We start from the raw sequence: 20,748 nt of genomic DNA on the forward strand, positions 1-20,748 counted from the left end.
AAATATACTAAAAACATACTAAAAATAATGCCAAAAAGCGTACAAATTATCCGCTCATCAGTCACCTCTGTTTTTTAGTTGGAGTTGACATAGAGGGAGACATCTCCATTGATGAGGACAAGCCCATCACTAAGAAAAGGATGGAGCAAACAAGAGATCCCACTCATCATAAAATCCCTGAGATGCCTCAAGGGATGCACTTTCCTCCACAAAACTATTGGGAGCAAATCAACACCTCCCTAGGAGAATTGAGTTCCAACATGGGACAACTAAAGGTGGAGCACCAAGAACATTCCATCCTCCTCCATGAAATTAGAGAAGATCAAAGAATCATAAGAGAGGAGTAACAAAGGCAAGGAAGAGACATTGAGGAGCTCAAGCACTCCATAAGATTTTCAAGAGGAAGAACAAGCCGCCATCACTAAGGTGGACCCGTTCTTTAATTTTCTTGTTCTTTATTTTCTTGTTTTTCAAATTTTATGCTTATATTTATCCATGTTTGTGTCTTGTGATCATTAGTGTCTTAGTGTCTATGCCTTAAAGTTATGAATGTCATATGAATCCATCACCTTTCTTAAATGAAAAATGTTCTTAATTGAAAAAAGAGAAGAATTACATGAATTTTGAATTTTATAACAGATTAATTATTTTGATGTGGTGGCAATACTTTTGTTTTCTGAATGTATGCTTAAACAGTGCATATGTCTTTTGAATTTGTTGTTCATGAATGTTGGCTCTTGAAAGAATGATGAAAAAGGAGACATGTTACTGAGGATCTGAAAAATCATAAAAATGATTCTTGAAGCAAGAAAAAGCAGTGAATACAAAAAAAATGAAAAAAAGGAGAAAGAGAAAAAGAAAGAAAAAGAAAGAAATAAAGTTGTGATCCAAGGCAAAAAAGAGTGTGCTTAAGAACCCTGGACACCTCTAATTGGGGACTCTAGCAAAGCTGAGTCACAATCTGAAAAGGTTCACCTAATTATGTGTCTGTGGCATGTATGTATCCAGTGGTAATACTGGAAGACAGAGTGCTTTGGGCCACAGCCAAGACTCATAAAGTAGCTGTGTTCAAGAATCATCATACTTAACTAGGAGAATCAATAACACTATCTGAATTCTGAGTTCCTATAGAAGCCAATCATTCTGAATTTCAAAGGATAGAGTGAGATGCCAAAACTGTTCAGAGGCAAAAAGCTAAAAGCCCCGCTCATCTAATTAATACTGATCTTCATAGATGTTTTTGGAATTCATTGCATATTCTCTTCTCTTTATCTTATTTGATTTTCAGTTGCTTGGGGACAAGCAACAATTTAAGTTTGGTGTTGTGATGAGCGGATAATTTATACGCTTTTTGGCATTGTTTTTAGTATGTTTCTAGTAGGATTTAGTTAGTTTTTAGTATATTTTTATTAGTTTTTAGTTAAAATTCACTTTTCTAGACTTTACTATGAGTTTGTGTGTTTTTCTGTGATTTCAGGTATTTTCTGGCTGAAATTGAGGGACCTGAGCAAAAATCTGATTCAGAGACTGAAAAGGACTACAGATGCTGTTGGATTCTGATCTCCCTGCACTCGAAGTGGATTTTCTGGAGCTATAGAAGCCCAATTGGCGCGCTCTCAACGGCGTTAGAAAGTAGACATCCTGGGCTTTCCAGCAATGTATAGTCCATACTTTGCCCGAGATTTGATGGTCCAAACTGGCGTTCCAAATCAGCTCAAAACTGCCGGCGTTAAACGCCGAAACTGGCACAAGAATGGGAGTTAAACGCCCAAACTGGCACAAAAGCTGGCGTTTAACTCCAAGAGAAGTCTCTACACGAAAATGCTTCAATGCTCAGCTCAGGCACACACCAAGTGGGCCCGGAAGTGGATTTTTATGTCATTTACTCATTTCTGTAAACCCTAGGCTACTAGTTCTCTACAAATAGGACCTTGTACTATTGTATTTTCATCTTTAGATCTTTGAATCTTTTGATCAACTTTGGATCACTTTAGATCCTTGATCATCTGGAGTCTTTTGATCATGTTTTGGGGGCTGGCCATTCGGCCATGCCTAGACCTTGTTCTTATGTATTTTCAACGGTGGAGTTTCTACACACCATAGATTAAGGTGTGGAGCTCTGCTGTACCTCGAGTATTAATGCAATTACTATTGTTCTTCTATTCAATTCAGCTTGTTCTTATTCCAAGATATTCATTCGCACTCAAGAACTTGATGAATGTGATGATTATGTGACGCTCATCATCATTCTCACTTATGAACGCGTGCCTGACAACCACTCCCGTTCTACAAGCAAACAAGGCTTGAATGTTTATCTCTTGGATTCCTTATTCGAGATCTTCGTGGTATAAGCTAGAATTGATGGCGGCATTCAAGAGAATCCGGAAGGTCTAAACCTTGTCTGTGGTATTCTGAGTAGGATTCAATGATTGAATGACTGTGACGAGCTTCAAACTCCTGAAGGCTGGGCGTTAGTGACAGACGCAAAAGAATCACTGGATTCTATTCCAACCTGATTGAGAACCGACAGATGATTAGCCGTGCCGTGACAGGGTGCGTTGAACATTTTCACTGAGAGGACGGGACTGTAGCCACTGACAACGGTGATGCCCAACATACAGCTTGCCATGGAAAGGAATAAGAAGGATTGGATGAAGACAGTAGGAAAGCAGAGAGACGGAAGGGACAAAGCATCTCCATACGCTTATCTGAAATTCTCACCAATGAGTTACATAAGTATCTCTATCTTTATGCTTTATTCATATATCATTCATAACCATTTGAATCTGCCTGACTAAGATTTACAAGATGACCATAGCTTGCTTCATACCAACAATCTCCGTGGGATCGACCCTTACTCGCGTAAGGTTTATTACTTGGACGACCCAGTGCACTTGCTGGTTAGTTGTGCGAAGTTGTGATAAAGAGTTGAGATTTCAATTGAGCGTACCATGTTGATGGCGCCATTGATGATCACAATTTCGTGCACCAATGCTAGAGAGAAAGAAAGTGTCTTAAATACATGGTAGCTACAACATGCATGTAAGACATCAATTAAAATTATGAAGGCATGTCACTAACACTTGATGCAAGAGGGATAAAATCATGAAAGTAAAAAGCATGAGAAGAATAGCTCAAGCATCAATATCAACAATAATAATCACATGTAACAAAATAATGAGCACTTTTATGATGAAAATTAATGAATACGAAGCTCAATACACATGGATTGTAAGGGTTTTGAAAAAGAAGCATTAAGGTGCAAGAATAAGATAGAAAATAAATCAAGATACCATGAGAGCTTTTTCACAAACACTTGGTTGGTATCTTTGGCCTTGGTTTTGCTGTTGGTACGGAGGGCTTTGTTGATACCAGTTTTGTTGGTAGTTAGTATTCCATTTTTTTATTTCCACCATTGTCTCTGCCTCTTTGGTTGTAGTTGTCACTCCATCTTTGGTTGGGATTATCTTGTCAACCTTGATTGTTGTTACCACCTTGATTATAGTTACCGCCTTGTTGAGAGTATCCTTGATTCGGACAGTTGTAATACGCATTGGTAGCTGCCAAGGTGTTGTCCTCTTGGAGTTGTGGACATTCATTAGTATAGTGAGAATAGCAAGCGTATATTCCACCTACTATCTGAGGGACTAACTGTTGACATTGTTGTTGTGGAGGGGATGGAGGTTGTTGTTGATTGAGTTGGAGTTGCTTGAGTAAATTGGTCATCTCTCCCAAAATCTTGGTGAGAGCGGCAGTCTCACTACTAGAAGAAACTTCCGCAATAGCCTTGGGATGATTATTCCTTTGCCTTGCATGTTGAGTAGACTCGGCTAAATCGGTGATCAGTTGCCACGCTTCTGTCGCCGCCTTGTACTTTGTCAGAGAGCCATTACTCGCAGCATCCAAAAGGGTCTTGTCTCGAGGCCTCATGTCGTGGCAAAAGTAGCTAATTAACACCAACTGGTCAATCATGTGATGGGGGCACGAGTCAAGGAGATTCCTAAAGCATTTTCAGTACTCGTAGAGAGTCTCTGATTCACCTTGAATGACGCAGGAAATTTCCTTCCTCAATCTATCTGTGACCTTCGGTGGAAAGAACTTATCCAAGAATTCCCTTCTAAGCAAATCCCAATTAGTAACAACAACTTTAGGTTGAGTGTAGAACTACTCTTTTACCTTTCCCTCAAGAGAAAATGGGAAGGCATATAACCAAACTGCAGTCTCATCCGCACCATGCCGCCTAGTAGTTGAGCAAGCTGTTTGAAAGTCTCTAAGGTGCTTGATGGGCTCTTGAGCGGGTAAAGCATGGAATTCGGAAAGTAGATTGATCAATGCGGTCTTCAGTTCAAAATTAGCAGTCAAATTTGGATGATGCGTATGAAATGGTTGAAGAGTAAAATTCGGAGCTCCCGCTTCTTTGAGAGTAATCCTTCTAGGAGCTGCCTTAGTATCTGCACCTAAATCAAGAGAAGAGGCGTCAATGGTTTTAGTAGGAGAGGAGTTAGTTTCTTCCTTAAATGACGCTTCAGACTCAACCTTAGATAAAATTGGTGAATTGGCCGAAACCCCTTCACCACCTTCGGAGGCTAACCGACACCGAGCTCGCCTAATATATGAAATAGTCTTTTCAATTTCAGGATCAAATGTGGCTAGACTCAGATCCAGCAATGAACACGTCATTCAATAAAAGAAACATAGAGCTCATGGCAGCAAAATATAATAAGAGAAATAAATAATAATTACTACTAATAAACAAAAAACGCATAAATAAAAGATGCAATTATGTAAATATAAATATATTTACACCAATCAATAATTTAGCACACATATGCAACTTCCCGCAACGGCATCGTATCCTGTTCGGTTCTGCGATATTTGAGAATCGCCGTCAATACCTCGGTGTAGGTTCGGGATACTCCCTTGTTCCACAGTCCGGGGCTAATTTTCAATCCATATATTTATATAATGATTTTTCAACCTTCTATATTTCTATATAGAAATAGAAAGAGATAAAATATGAAGGGTGAAAAAATGCCGATAAAGAATTCTTGAAAAAATATTTTCCAAAACAGCGTTGCAAGTATAGTCTTAACCGATGAAATTCCTACTATCAATTTCAATTGTGTCACAATTAATAATAAATAACCGGAAGTAGAATGCCGGGTCGTTTTCCTAAGAGTTGACACAGAATGCAAATTATTGGTTAGGATTTTTTTTATATTTTCTGAATTTGAGAACGGAAAAATAAATAACTAGAAATTAAAGCAATGAATGAATAACAAGAGGTGATATGTATTTAAAATAAAAGGTATTGGTTAAGGGAGAGAATTAGAATTTCTATCCTTGTTGTCTTTCCCAAGTATAATAGTAAAGGTTCTTTGCTCCCACTTAGTTATCCTCTAACAATTGAAGGAAAGTCAAGTGGCTGTCACTAACTCTGACTCACAAGTCCTAGTCAATTCATGGGGAAGGACTAGAGTTGGTAAAAATCGAGTTAGCCAGTAATTCCCAATTATAGATTAATAATTGAGTATCACAACTCAAGGGTTTTCAATTACTCAACCCCCAACCAAGTTAGGAGTTTTACTCCATTAACATGAATGCCATTTTCATAAACACATAATAGGAGTAAATAAAATACATGATAATTATGAAAAATTAATTAAATCAAAATTGGCACGAACAATAATTAACACAAATCAAACAAGCAATAAAAATAAATATAAAAATACTCCAATGCATTGATAAGATTCAAAAGTGACAAGATCCAAACATGAATTTAATAATCAAATGAAAAAGAGTAAATAAGAGAATTTAAGAAAAAACTAGGAACAAAATGATGAGGAATGAAGGTAGCAGCAACTCTCTCAAGATCCAATTCAAAGATAAGACTAAGAATGTCAAAACCCTAGAGAGAAGTAGGAGTTTCTCTCACTAGAATTCAAAACTAATAAAAAACTAAAGTGAAAAGTGAACTATGTTCCATCTCAGCTCCATCTCTGGCTCTAGTCTGCATTTTCGTGCTTGAATCTGGGTCCAAATCGGCCTAGAAATCGCTCCCAGCGAATTCTGTTAAGTGCAACACGTGACGCTCTGTCACGCGTACGCGTCGGCCACGCGTACGCGCCGCTGAACCTTGCATCTGGCCATGCGTACGCATTAATCACGCGTACGCGTCGTTGAACGACGCTCCTGGTGACGCGTACGCGTCGGCCACGTGTGCGTGTCGCTCCTCGCTTCTCAACTCTTTAGTTTCTTGTGTTCCTTCCACTTCAACATGCTTCATCTTCATCCTTTAAGCCATTCATGCCCTGTAAACCTGAAAACACTTAACAAACACATCACGACATCGAATGGTAATAAAGGAGAATAAAAAATTAACAATTTTAAGGACTAGGAAGCAAGTTTTCAATCATAACACAAAATTAGGAAGGAAACTTAAAACATGCAATTCACATGAATAAGTGTGAGAATAGTTGACAAAACCCACTCAATTCAGTCCAAAATATATCATAAAATAGTGGTATATCACCAAATATGATCTGGAACATCATTATCTAAAGCAATTGTATGACTCAGATTAATCACATGAGCCGCTGTAAGTAGTGCTTCACCCCAAAAGACTTTAGGTAGCTTAGCTTCAGTAAGCATACACCTAACTCTTTCAATCAATGTTCTATTCATCCTTTCTGCCAAACCATTTAACTGAGGTATTTTAGGAGGTGTCTTTTCATGCCTAATGCCTTGCTGCTTGCAATACTCATCAAATGGTCCACAATACTCACCACCATTATCAGTGCGAATACATTTAAACTTTTTACCTGTTTGCCTCTCAACCAAAACTTGGAATTGTTTGAACTTTTTCAAAGCTTGGTTCTTTGTTTTCAAAGCATAAGTCCAAAGCTTTCTTGAATGATCATCAATAAAAGTAATAAAGTAAATAGCTCCACTAAAAGAGCATACCTTCAAAGGACCATAAATATCGGAGTGCATCAATTCCAAGAAGTCTGATTTTCTTGAAGGTTGATGCTTCTTGAAGGATAATCTTCTTTGTTTGCCAACCATGCAATGAGAACATTTCTCCAACTCTGCATTCTTCAAACCTAAAAGAGCATCCTTTCGAGCCAGATAATTAAGTCCTTTTTCACTAATATGACCAAGTCGTCTGTGCCATAAGCTACAAACTTATTTACTTTCAATCGCATTCACACTACCTTTTGCAATCATGGCATGCATCACATACAAACTTGAAGTACATTTTTCTCGAGTCACCACTAAGTTACCTTTAGTAAGCTTCCATTGTCCAAAACCGAAAGTGTTTACAAAGCCTTCATTATCAAGCCTTTTAACTGAAACCAAATTCAAGCGAACATCTGGAGCGTGTCCAACATCTTTTAGTAGCAGCTTCATTCCCATATTAGTCTCAAGACAAATATTTTCTACACCAATAACCTTGGCCAAGCCATCATTACTCATCTTAAGCTCTCCAAAATTACCTGGAGTATAAGAAGTGAAGAACTCCTTCTTCGATGTAACATGTATTGAGGCACCACTATCAATTACCCAGCTGAACTCATCATCAGAAACAAGATTGACCTTGTACTCATAATCAGCGATATCAACAGTAAAAAGATCATCTGAAATAGAAGATACACGATCATTACCACTATCATCCTTCTTTTCTTGCTTACCTTTGTTTTCTTTTTTCCAAAGATAGCAATATTTTTTAACGTGACCCATTTTGTGACAGTAGTGACACTTAACATTCTTGTATCTTCCCTTGGATTTGCTCCTACTTTTACCTCTACCCTTTTGAACTCTATTCTGATTTCTCCCCCTGGTTTCAATGACTAACATTTCAAAGTGTGACGAAGAATTCTGCGTCTTCCTTCTCATCTCTTCATTTAAAATTCCACCTTTAACAAGTTACATGCTCACTTTACCATTCGGAGCAAAATTAGTAAGAGAGATACGAAATATCTCCTAAGAATCTGGTAGAGTATTTAGCAACCACAATCTTTGAACCTCATCTTCAAACTTGATTCCCATGCTTGACAACTAATCCAGAGCCCCTTCAAATTCATTCAAGTGATCTAATACTTGTGACCCCTCCTTGTATCTCAAATTCATCAACATATTCAACAAGTACAATTTATTATTGCCAGACTTGGAAGCATACAAGGATTCAATTTGATTCCACAAAGTCCTAGCATGAGTCTCGTTAGCAATGTGATTGTAAACATTATCATCCACCCATTGCCTAATAAAATCACAAACTTGTTGGTGTTCAAACTCTCATTCTTCATCTGTTTTAGATTCTGGTTTTTGTGTAGAAAATACGGGTAAATGTATATTTTTGACAAACAACAAATCTTTCATTTTGCCCTTCCATAGATGGTAATTAGTGCCATTCAAACTTATCATCCTAGTAGAATTATTTGCCTCCATCTTTCAAGCAAGTTATAACCAAATACCCAAAATTGAGCTCTGATGCCAATTGATAGGAATAAAACACACAATTTCCTACTTGCAAGAATTAGAGGAGCAACAATATCCACTCACAACAAGTATTAACACCAGCACAATAATACCCAATAGCAATGAAAAAATCACATAAACAAAAAATTAGAGACAAGCTAACACGCCAAGATTTTGAACGTAGAAAACCTCCTCAATGAGAGAAGTAAAAATCACGAGTCACCAAGACTAGGAAATAGTTTCACTATGGTGAAAAATAGGGTACAAAAGAGTCACAAATTACTGCACAAAACGTGCATACAACAAGCCAAACAACCCAAGCTTCAAAACTTTCAAAACAAGAACAAGAAGATTAAAATACCACAAAATAGAGCTACAATGCGTGGCCAATATCTCGAGCTACAGACATTGAATCAAAGATCCGAACGGTGAAAGAAAGAAATAGATGTGTGGAATACACTGTCCAAATTTGAGCTTGATCCAATGGTTAACGAATTTGCAGTGACTAATTTACAGAAACAGCTTTGTATATATGCGAAAATGACTTTCTCTCTTCTCTTTTCTTTAGTGTTTGGTGTTCTTCTTTCAAATGAGACATCTTTCACACAACCCTAACTCACCTCAGCCACTTCAACTCTTCAACTATTTATGGACTTGAATATTAACATTTGGACTTTTTTTTCACGTAGGAAAGAAACCCAAAAATCCAACGATATATAATAGGAATATTGCTACCTTAGCAATTTTAAAGAATCCAATAATGCCTCAAAATTCAAATCAATTCATCATAAATTTACAATCATCTCAAATAAGGCAAACCGGGTGGTAAAACATTGTTATTAGGGTTCGCATATTGTTATTGTTTTCACATACAAAAATGTCTCGAAACATTTATAGATGTCACAAAAAAGTCTAAACAATTTTGCTAGTTCAGAACTAGGCATTATTCCTTTTTTCCAGAAGAATTTGAGAAAACTTCCTATTTGAGACTTGAGATGGCATTAATGAGATTCTCCTTAAAATTGCAACTTGAAAGCTTTACCTATAAACTGCGATGGCCTCTTAATTGGGTGGTCCATTCGAATATTACTATGTGAAAAGCTTTGTTGAACTCTTTAATTAGCAACAGAATCTCTCCGAATAATATTTGACATTACCTAAATATATAATAGGAACCTAAGAGGACTACATAACCTTGTGCCCGATTAGCTAATATATATTAACGTGTTTAATCAGTTCTTCTTTTGGTATAATTCATTCTAGGTAGAATTAATTGTGATGTAAAATTTTTAATTTTTTAGGGTTAATTAATTGTAGTTTATGTTTACGAACTTTATTTTATATACACTTTTTTTTTTAATTAGAAAAATTTACTCTTAAACCTTTTTTAAAATGTCTAATTTACCGTAATTTACACAATTTTTATTTTTTTTCCAAAATAGTCAATTATACCCCTCTAGAATATAATTGAATTTGTATTTTTCCAGACTCTCTCTCACACACACGCATTGTTTTCTTCTACTTTTCTTTTTAAATAGAGAGTCACATGCAGAGAGACATTGTTCTTTAATTTTTGAATAGGCATCCGGAGAATAATAATCACAAAACAATATGGTTTCTTATAGTTATAGCTCTTCTAATTTGCTCTCATCTTTTGTGTTGTGTGTTGTTCTTGTTGCTAATGCATTTCAATGGTTTACGAGTGATGCCACTTCAACATTAATGGTTGATGGATCTCCAAATTCCGGAAGACCAATACCCAACACCTTTCTTGGAGCATTCTTTGAGGTAATTAATTAATTTATATTATACCCTTTTTTTTCATTGTATGTGCGCATTCTGTTTTTATATTCCCATGGCTATAGTTATAATCTATATGTGGTGTGATAAATTAATTTATAGTTCATGTCAGATTAAGTTCTTAGTTACATAATTACCAAGAAATTTAATTATTTATATTTTGCAGGAGATTAATCATGCCGGTGCTGGGGGATTGTGGGCAGAACTTGTGAGCAATAGAGGTCGTCATTATTATATATATTTTAAGCATTTTTATTAAGTGGAGTTTATTATAGCTATGGTTAATGTGGCTATACATAATACAACTTTGTCAAAATTTTAAAAATGTTAAAACTAAAGCTATATTTTTTATATTTTAGTAATATTTTTATTTTTATTTCAAATTAAAGATATTATTAAACAATAAAAAATATTACTTTACTTTTTATAATATTTTTAAGTGTGGCTAAATTTATATAGCCACTATAAGTCTATAACCACTAATTACCATATCATTCACATTTTAATTATGCTAATTTTAAATTGCGCTACTGTGGATTTTTAATTATGCATGGTGGTTGATGCAGTTCAAATATTGCTGTTACAATAGTCGTTACAAAACAACAGTTTAAAACTACAATTCCTGATTTTTTTGTAGGAATATTTAAATAAGGGTTAATTACTTTTTTCGTTTCTATAGTTTGGGGTAAAAATTAAATTTGTCTTTGACTTTTTTGTTTTATTAAAATCATTCTCAACGTTACAAAATATTATAAAATCATTCTTTTGTTCATAAACAACATTTTTAAGACGATTTTACTCTTTATAAAAAATTCTTTCCTTTCTCACTAACCCCTAATCTCCTTTCAGACTTCATCATCTAACCGAGCTTCTTTCTCTTTCTCTTTCTTCCAATCTCTTTCTCTCCCTCGTCACTAACCACTAACCCCTTTCATCATTATTACCGAACTTCTTTCTCTTTCTTTTTATCCCAAACTCTTATTCTCCCTCACTACTAACTCCACTCGCTTCTTCTCATCACCATCACTATTATCACAATCACCATCACCATCATCACAGAAACAAAAATTAAATCACACAAAAATTAAAGAATCACAAAATATGAACAATAGGCGGTCATTGCTCCTGTCGGAGGAGGAGCCGCAACAGATGGTGGCGGCGCTGCGAACGCGTGGTGGAAGAGGGAGACGTTGTCGATCCGGTCTTCATTCTGTCCAACAATACGGTAGTCGTCGAAGATAGTTCCACGGCGGAATTAAATAACGAATTGGAAGCGTTTTTTGAGAAGAAGTTTACGGGATTGAGAAATGAGGGAACGACTCTGGAAGGGGGTTGTTGCAACAAAAAGGGGATGCCAATTGAGAAAAAAACAAAAGGATTTTAGCTAAGACATGGTGCTGTTTGTGGATTTCAATTTGTTCTTCATTCTTTTATTTTTTCTAATTTTCTTTCTTCTGTATATTTTTTTATTTACTTTTTTTGTCTGTGTTGTTGTTGTTGATTTTGGGTAGAGTTAAAGTTAGACTTGTGATGGTTTTGTTGCAGTAAGAAAAGAAAGGGCTAAAGCAGTGGTATGATGAAAGTGGGAAGAGTGTTGAGGGTAGAAAGTAAATGGTAGAGACAAAAAATAAAAGGAAAAGATACTCTGACTCTCTTTTTCTCTTCTTTGTCCTTTCTTTTTTTTAATTTTTGAAGAATGTATACATGAATTTTTTTATTTTTTTAAATTTATGTTGTTGCTAATTTTGTGGATGTTGTTGTTGTTAGTTGTTGATTTATTTTGTGATTAAATTTATGGTGTAACTATGGTGATGATGATGAAATATATTTATTTTATTGTTATGGTGGTTCATGGTGATGATGATGAGGCAGTGGTGAGGGTGGAGAGAGTTTTTTATTTTTGTTCAAAGGTAAAATTGTCTAAAAAATATTGTTTATGGATAAAAAGATAATTTTATAACGTTTTGTAACGTTGAGAATGGTTTTAAAAACAAAAAAAAAGTCAAGAACGATTTTAATTTTCATCCCAAACTTTAGGAATAAAAAAGTACTTAACCCTTTAAATAAATATTAACTATGTATTATTTTTTTAAAATAAACCTTAACTATATACTAATATATAATAAAAAAATCATTTAAATTAATATCTAATAAATTTTAAATTAGATACTTTTGTCTTTAATAATTTTTTATTATTATAAAAATCTCTAATATTACTTCACATATTGGTCTTTTTGTAGTTTTCAATAAAATTTTATTAGTCTTTTTACAAAAAGAGTAATTTTTCTAAAAAATTTTAAGAATAACAAAAAAAGTTATTGAGAATAAAAAGTATTTAATTTTAAAATTTTGTAAAGATCGAATTAAATATTTATATTAAGTAATAATATTTAAAAAATAATAAAAAATTAATTCAAATAATCTAAAATTATTTTAAAATAATTATATAATTTTAGATATAATAAATATATTATTATAAATATTATATTATATAAAATAATTTTAGATATTATCTCTCTAACATTGCTCATATTAATAATGTATAATGATTTTCTTTTAACATTATCATTTCAGGTTTTGAAGCAGGAAGAGGGAGTGGTAGTCCTTCAAGTATTTATCCATGGAGAGTAATTGGAAATGAATCATTGATTTCAGTTTCAACGGATCTGACGTCATGCTTTGAACGTAACAAAATGGCTCTACGCATGGAAGTGCTTTGTAATGGACCAAAATCTTGTCCTCCTGCTGGTGTTGGTGTCTCTAACCCTGGTTATTGGGGCATGGTCAGATCTCACAATACTGCTACTTTCTATATATATTCTGTTACTTATTCACTATATTAGTTCACTTTTCCCCATTAAAATTTACTATGTACATAATAATAATAATAATAATAATAATAATAATAATAATAATAATAATAATAATAATAATAATAATAATAATAATAAAGATATAATATTTTGGAAATTACAAAATATTTTTTATAAATATAAAGAAAGGATATTTTAATTTATATACTGATTTTATTATAATTCTCTTTATATATACCAATGTATTGATGGATATTAACGTTTCTATTAATTTTACTTTTTCTTTAGTCAAAATCAAATTTTTTTTGTTAAAAATTACTATCTTTGTATTAATATATATCTTTTTTTATTTTCTTCTGTTTTTATTCTTACTACAATCACTATTATAGTTACTATAGTGACGATTTTTTTATTATATCTAAAAAAAGATGATAAGAAAAAAAATATATTTTTAAAAGAAAAATTTTGATTTTGATTAAAAAATTAAAATAAAACAAAATAAGGTGTTTTAAACAAAATTAAAATGTTTTAAAGGTTAGAAACATAATTAAAATTCAGTTAAAATAGTAGGGATTAAATTAAAGCAGTATTTTCACTAAAAAAATCACCATTATTACCTTTGATTAACTTCTTTTTTCCCCATGTATGAACAGAATATTGAGAAGGGAAAAAAATATAAACTTGTGATGTATGTTAAAGTTAAAGCTAGTGGACCAGTTGATTTACAAGTTTCATTGACGGGATCTGTTCACCGTGTTAACATGGCTTCCATTATTAGCTTTAGGTGAGTTACATTATTTAAATTAAAATAAGTGGAATTGATGATGATGATGATGATGATTATTGTTGTTGTTGTTGTTGTTGGATACCCTACCCTATTTTAATTTGTAAATTTTAGACGAGAAGTTATGTTTTAAAAAGAAATTGACCACTTATCAACTTTAAAGTATCGAATTATATATTTTAAACAGTTCACATCTAAATTACACATGAAACCGCGACAAATTAGATTGCTTATATTATATACGTTCTTGGCAGCGTCATGACAGATAATAATATTTTAAAGTGGATAAAATTGGAGGGAATATTAGAATCAAAGGCAACAAATCATAATTCAAACCTTCAAATAACAACTACTACGAGAGCCATATTATGGTTAGATCAAGTATCACTTATGCCTTTGGACACATATAAGGTATGTTTTGTTCATCATAATAACAATTTCATTATTACTGTTAGTGTTGCTGTTATTAACTTGAGTATACCACAATTACTGTTAATTAATGTGCATTTTATTTTAGAGGATATGTGGTTTGTAAAATGTTCTTATATATATTTATGAAAATTTTATATTAAAAAATATTCCAATGTAAGATTTAGTGTAGAAGTTTTAGAAATATGAAAATATCCTTATATATATAATCATCATTCTTTTTAGAAGTTTACTATTATTGTTGGTATAGGGTCATGGTTTCCGAATGGATCTTTTTAAAATGGTGGCAGATTTGAAACCAAAATTTTTGAGATTTCCAGGTATGCTAATACTATAAGTTTCAATTACATTTATTTTTTTTAAATTAAAAAAATATTGATGAAACGAGAAGGGAAAAAAAAAGTAATAACTGAGTTTTGAATCATAAGATATATAATGTTATGTATATATTTAGCTATCTTATACGGGAACTTGTTACTTAACTAATATTAGTTGGTCCTCTATATAAGATGTAATAATAATTGTTCATTTTTATTATTGCAATAGGTGGTTGCTTTGTTGAAGGATACTATCTGAAGAATGGATTTCAGTGGAAAAATACAATTGGAGCATGGGAGCAGAGACCCGGTCACTATGGTGATGTTTGGAAATATTGGACTGATGATGGATTTGGCTTTTTTGAGATGCTTCAAGTCGGTGCACTAATGACTTTATAATCTTAAAAAAATAGTGGCTTTTTTTTATAAATCGGATTATGTTTAATTTGTTGTTCTATTATATTTAATGAGTTTTGTTTAAATAGTTAGCAGAGGACCTTGGTGCATTGCCAATATGGGTGTTTAATAATGGTACGTTCTCTTATTATATTAATTAACTACAACTTTATTTTTTTTTCTTTTAGAAAAAGAAATTAAAAGATAATAAAAATCACAATTACCTCTATGAGAATGTGCCTTTATTTTCAATTAAATATATTGTTTAGGAATGAGCGTTGGTGGAGAAGAAGTTAACATGTCTGCCCTTTCACCTTTTATTCAAGTATGAAAAACCTTCACTTTTTTTAATTAATTGTAAATTCAATATATTATTATACCAATTTTTATGTATGATATTATTCTTTCTAAATTAAGATTTGTATTTAATTACAATAGGATGCCCTTGATGGCATTGAATTTGCTAAAGGTTCTCCCTCTTCAAAGTGGGGATCTGTTAGAGCTTCAATGGGACATCCTGAACCATTCGATTTCAGATTTGTTGCTGTTGGAAATGAAAATTGTTTTCCTCATCACGAAGTGCACTATCAAGGCAACCATTCTTTAATTTATTTTGTCTATGATTATTATTATTAACTACTTTATTTTTTTTTTTTGTATTTATTTATTTATTTATTGACTGAGCAGAAAAGTACTTTAAGTTCTATGATGCTATAAAACGTGCTTATCCAGAGATTCGGATTATCTCAAATTGTGATGGTTCTAAAACGCCATTAAATCACCCTGCTGATCTCTTTGATTTCCATGTAATTTTTCAACTAAACTAATAACTACTAAACTTTATTCTTTTTTAGTTTGCCATATTTAGTGATTTTTTTTTTATTTGTTAGATATATCCAAATAATTCTATGGAGATGTTTTCCAAATACTCCGTATTCGACAAGACATCAAGATCGGGTCCAAAGGTTTGATTATATTGCATACTTTTAATTTCTTTAGTGGAATTATTATTTATGAATTGTTTATTATATACATGCATTTGATAAATGAAAGATGAACTTTGTCTATTGGCTTTAAATGTAGGTGTTTGTTAGTGAATATGCTGTTGTGAAGGATGATGCAAAAAATGGAACCCTTTTGGCTGCATTGGCTGAAGCTGCATTCCTCATTGGATTAGAAAGGAACAGGTTAGGTGGCAATATAATACCGTAATGTTAGGGAGACAAAAAAAAAACAACAAAATTTGTCTTATTTAGTATTCATTAATTGTCGCGACAATGAATGAATGTTAAATAAGGCAAGTTATAGCTGTTTTTAATTTTCTTTGGTTACCAAACATTGTCGATATAATACATAGTTTTTTCTTTTTTTTTAATTAATTATGTTTAATTTTTGGCAAACTGGCTTTTTAATTTAAGTAATTTTCTTTATTTGATCTACTAGTTATTTACTCACATTTATTTCATTTTATCTCTTAATTTGATGCAGTGATATTGTTCACATGGTTTGCTATGCACCGCTGTTCATAAATAAAAATGGAAGGTCAATAATCTAGTTCTCTTGACCACCAACTTTTTTTATTATTATTTATTGAGAAGAAAAATGAGTTGCATATATTCTCAGTCTAAATTTTTGTCATTTCTTTTGTCCCTCTAAAATTAAGAGGGATTAAAAGTCTAAAACCAACAGAAAAAAAAAAAGAAAAGTAAAGAGAGAAAATTCAAAATAACTTATATTTATAGAGATTAAAAATATATTTTAAAGCAATAAAAGTAATTAATGTGATGAGAAATGAAATTGAATTATCAGGTATAGTTGGATTCCGGATGCAATAGCATTCAACTCCCATGAAAGCTATGGAACTCCAAGCTACTGGGTCCAACAACTTTTTAGTGAGTCAAGTGGAGCTATATATCTCAATTCAACTCTCCAAACTTCATCTAATTCAATTGTTGCATCTGCAATTGGCTATCGAAGTTCCCAAGATTCCAAAACCTACTTAAGAGTGAAGGTAATTGCACTAATATTATACTCTAATTGTATATGATTATATAATGTGTATGACTTAACTCGTTGTGAAAAAATTGAGCTGGCTAATCATTTTTTTCTTGTCATAATTTGTAGATAAAAGAGTAAAAATAGTTAGCCAACTTAATTTACTTACAATGAATCAAGTCACAATATGTATGTGTATGATTTTATTGACATTTAAGAAATCATATATACATGAAACCTACGCTTATTGTTCATTATATATGAAATTAATTTAATATATTAAATTTTGCAGGTGGTGAATTTTGGAAGTGAAATTGAGAAGCTTCGGATAACTATTAATGGATTGAGCTCCAATGTGCAACAATCTAGATCAACAAAGACAGTGCTCACGTCATCGAACAAAATGGATGAAAATTCTTTTTCACAGCCAAACAAGGTAATAATATATATAATGTTAGGATTTAATATTTGATCATTTTCGCTCATTAGGAATTATTACAAAATTATTATATGCTTTAACTTGGTACCTTTTAAATGTAGGTTGTGCCACGAAAAAGTGCACTTGAGAATGCTAGCAACAACATGGTTGTCTCAATTTCTCCGTATTCGGTTACATCATTTGATTTATTAGTCGTATAAGACAACCAAGCCATGCTTTAATTCCAACATGAATGGAACATGAATGGAATTAGGCGAAGCAAAGACGGATAAATAGTCTTTAAATAAAGATATTTGATCTTGTCTATTAAATAGATTATTATGTATTAAATTTTTAACACGTGATATAAATTAAAAGTATTATCTTTATTAAAAAGTGTTGTTATATTCTTAAAATCGTTATTTTGGTTCTGAAATCAATTTTTTTATTTGGAATAAACTACTGTTTCTATCTACAAAGGTTGTTTAGTATCATGTTACATCGGTATTTAACAGAATATAAAAAAAGAGGTGACGTATTGTATTATATCTCAAGGAGTAGGTCATCAATGTATGTTTTAATGTTCAAGAATATCATCATGTGAAGTTAAACCGGGTGAAGTCTTAAAGTTATTCAAAACTCTACTCTTGTTTTTGCATCTTATGATGAATTCCAGAGAATACATCACCCTAGCTTATTATTGATGGCACAATCAAGAAACTGGATCAAAAAGATCCACTCTTTGAAGCTTGGGAGAGATGCATCACTTAGTTTCTTGGATAAATTGATCATTGAATCCTGAAATCTCTGAAAAATGTAGCCTCTGATCTATGGGATAATTTAAAAAACAGATATATAACCAGGGTGATAGGTTCATAATTACAGAACTGTAAGAGAATCAACTGTAACTGCCTATTTCACAAAAATCGGTTAATCTCTGTTCTTTCATCACCTAAAACTAGCCTCAAGAATCTATCTTACAAAATTATTACTACCTCAGTCCAAAATCAATAAATCAAAACAAGAGAAAATCAAATCAACCCAAATTATGCAGTTTTTTTAGTAATATTTATTAAAATTAGTTCTTATGAAAATGACATTTAATGTAAAAGTCTTTTGGTAGGATGGTAGGTATGAGTGTATGACTCACGTGATTCTTAAAAAAAATATTTATTTTGCTGCCTTTTCAGATAGTATATATAGATATGGTATTTCGACAAGAATAAATTTAAAATGACTAAAAACATGCATATACCTCCAAAATGCATTGCTCCCTGGGAAGGGGAAAAAATTAAAATTGCCTCAGTTGTGAATAGAAATGATGCCACTTATAAGATGGTGACAAATATGATACCTGTTCAAATGGTTCACCAGATATATTTTATCAATCTACCTCTAGATTGATAAAATTGGCACTCTCTTACAAATTTAATATTTTTTATTCCAACTACACATTCCATTTTTATTCATCACCAACCCTCCCTATACTAAAATTCCCTGCATATATTGATTTATATCTTTCACACTGGTCACGCGGATCCACAACAAAGATTCAACACTACCACCATAATAAAGCACATATACTAGCCTTACATCCAAGGATTGGGACAAAACTATTAAAACAGGGAGAGACTAATTCAATCTTAGATGTTTTTTTCTTTTTGACAATAGAAGAATTATTATTCAAGGAAATAGCCGAGCAACACTTCGCAAAAAACACATAAGATCTTAAACTAATTTAATCTTAGATGTTAGTACAAAGAGTGAAGATTATTTTACATTTATAAGACCATCTTATATAGCCGTATCATAACCAATTTAGGTTGGTGGAACAGTTAATTTACTAGTTCATTTAAGCAAGTAGCGAAAATTCAAATCCCACTTTTGTACATGCAACAATCCGTTGACCAATGATAAATTCTTAAATGAAGTTCAAATTCACAATAAATTAGTCCTTTGAGTAGGTTTAACCCGACTAAAAAACTAACTCAAAGAATATCACTTTCTCATGCTTTGTAAAAGCTATAACTAATTACTTTGACATTCCTTAAAGTAAAGTTGTAGTAATTACGCTCATCAAGCCTTGAACTTGTTTAATGATATATTAGAAAGTTGTTAAACTTCTTCCTTAGGAGAATCCTCATTCTCATCACCATTTGAGGATATCAGCCACTTCTCCCCCCTTCTTTGGATTGGGAGTGAAGTCAAGCATGTGTTAATTGTGTGATCCATTAACAAAACTTGTGATCAAATTTCAGAGAATCTGTATTAAGACCGTTCAAGAAAACACATAATGAAATCTAGTTCTTTATAAACTTTGCATGCACATGAGTACACATTAATTGGTCTAAAATTCTCAATTCCTCCCAAATTTTCTTCAATTGGATGAACACATAAGAGAATAAAACTCTTCATTTAAATTTGTCAAATGCAAGCAATTTTCTTAGATGGTAGAATCAGATCAGAGTAGCTCGGCAATGCCCCAGTTATAGAGAGCGCTCTAATACCATAACAAAATTTCTCATCAGAAAAGCAAAGCAAGAATTGAAAGAGAATTGAGATTGCTTACATTGCAAGTAAAAACGGAAAACATAATATTAAAAAATTAATTTTTTAGTCAACATTAGTCAATATTTTAAAGATTACTTTATTTATTTCAAATTATAGACACTAAACCATAAATTTTAAATTATAAACTTAAATGCTAAAGTTGACTAACTAAAAATTAGTTACATATATTTTGTCAAATAGAGATCAGAAGCTCAGCTTGTAATTGTATATTAGAGTTCTTTGTTTTATATATTATCTTCCTTCCTAATGTGTTCACACTCCAACTAACTCTTCTTTCTATTCTAACTAACTATAGTATTCGGGTATACATAATTACATTACACTTTATGAGGTGTATAGATATCCTCCAATACCTTTCTTGTAGTACCAAACCTTATATTTTTGCACAAAGAATTTATATCATTAATAAACACAAAATACACCCAAGAAAATAGGTAGGAAACACAAACTAAACCACTATATAAAAATTTATTATTAATCAATAAACTACTATATACATAAGATAATATTCAAATTTTCGATACTTATTTAAGTAGAGAACGAATTAACCAATCAATTCACCTAAATTAATTTTTAGGGTTACTATATTTTTTTTTAGACTTGACGAATTTAAGGGGCCTAAAGTGGCCATGCTACCTCTAATTTTTTTTTTAAAAAATTAGTACTCTTAGTTTATTATTATTATATAATTAATATATATATTATAGATTAAATATATTTTAGTATACTAATACACTAAAAAAAATT

General features: G+C 32.1%; 1 protein-coding gene across 1 annotated transcript; it reads left to right on the plus strand.

Moving 5' to 3' along the window:
- Nucleotides 1-10,195: 10,195 nt before the first annotated feature.
- Nucleotides 10,196-17,783, plus strand: LOC130936299 (alpha-L-arabinofuranosidase 1-like). The gene is made up of 17 exons (XM_057866344.1): nucleotides 10,196-10,266; nucleotides 10,445-10,499; nucleotides 12,853-13,061; nucleotides 13,745-13,837; nucleotides 14,101-14,286; nucleotides 14,555-14,624; nucleotides 14,851-14,996; nucleotides 15,107-15,156; nucleotides 15,294-15,342; nucleotides 15,456-15,632; nucleotides 15,710-15,823; nucleotides 15,908-15,982; nucleotides 16,101-16,204; nucleotides 16,506-16,559; nucleotides 16,827-17,028; nucleotides 17,305-17,448; nucleotides 17,553-17,783. Exons 1-17 carry the CDS (start codon nucleotides 10,201-10,203, stop codon nucleotides 17,649-17,651), a joined length of 1,893 nt encoding a protein of 630 aa, XP_057722327.1. The 5' UTR covers nucleotides 10,196-10,200; the 3' UTR covers nucleotides 17,652-17,783.
- Nucleotides 17,784-20,748: the final 2,965 nt, after the last annotated feature.

This window comes from Arachis stenosperma, chromosome 6 (assembly GCF_014773155.1).
Source record: "Arachis stenosperma cultivar V10309 chromosome 6, arast.V10309.gnm1.PFL2, whole genome shotgun sequence".
In the NCBI taxonomy this organism is placed as follows: Eukaryota; Viridiplantae; Streptophyta; class Magnoliopsida; order Fabales; family Fabaceae; genus Arachis; species Arachis stenosperma.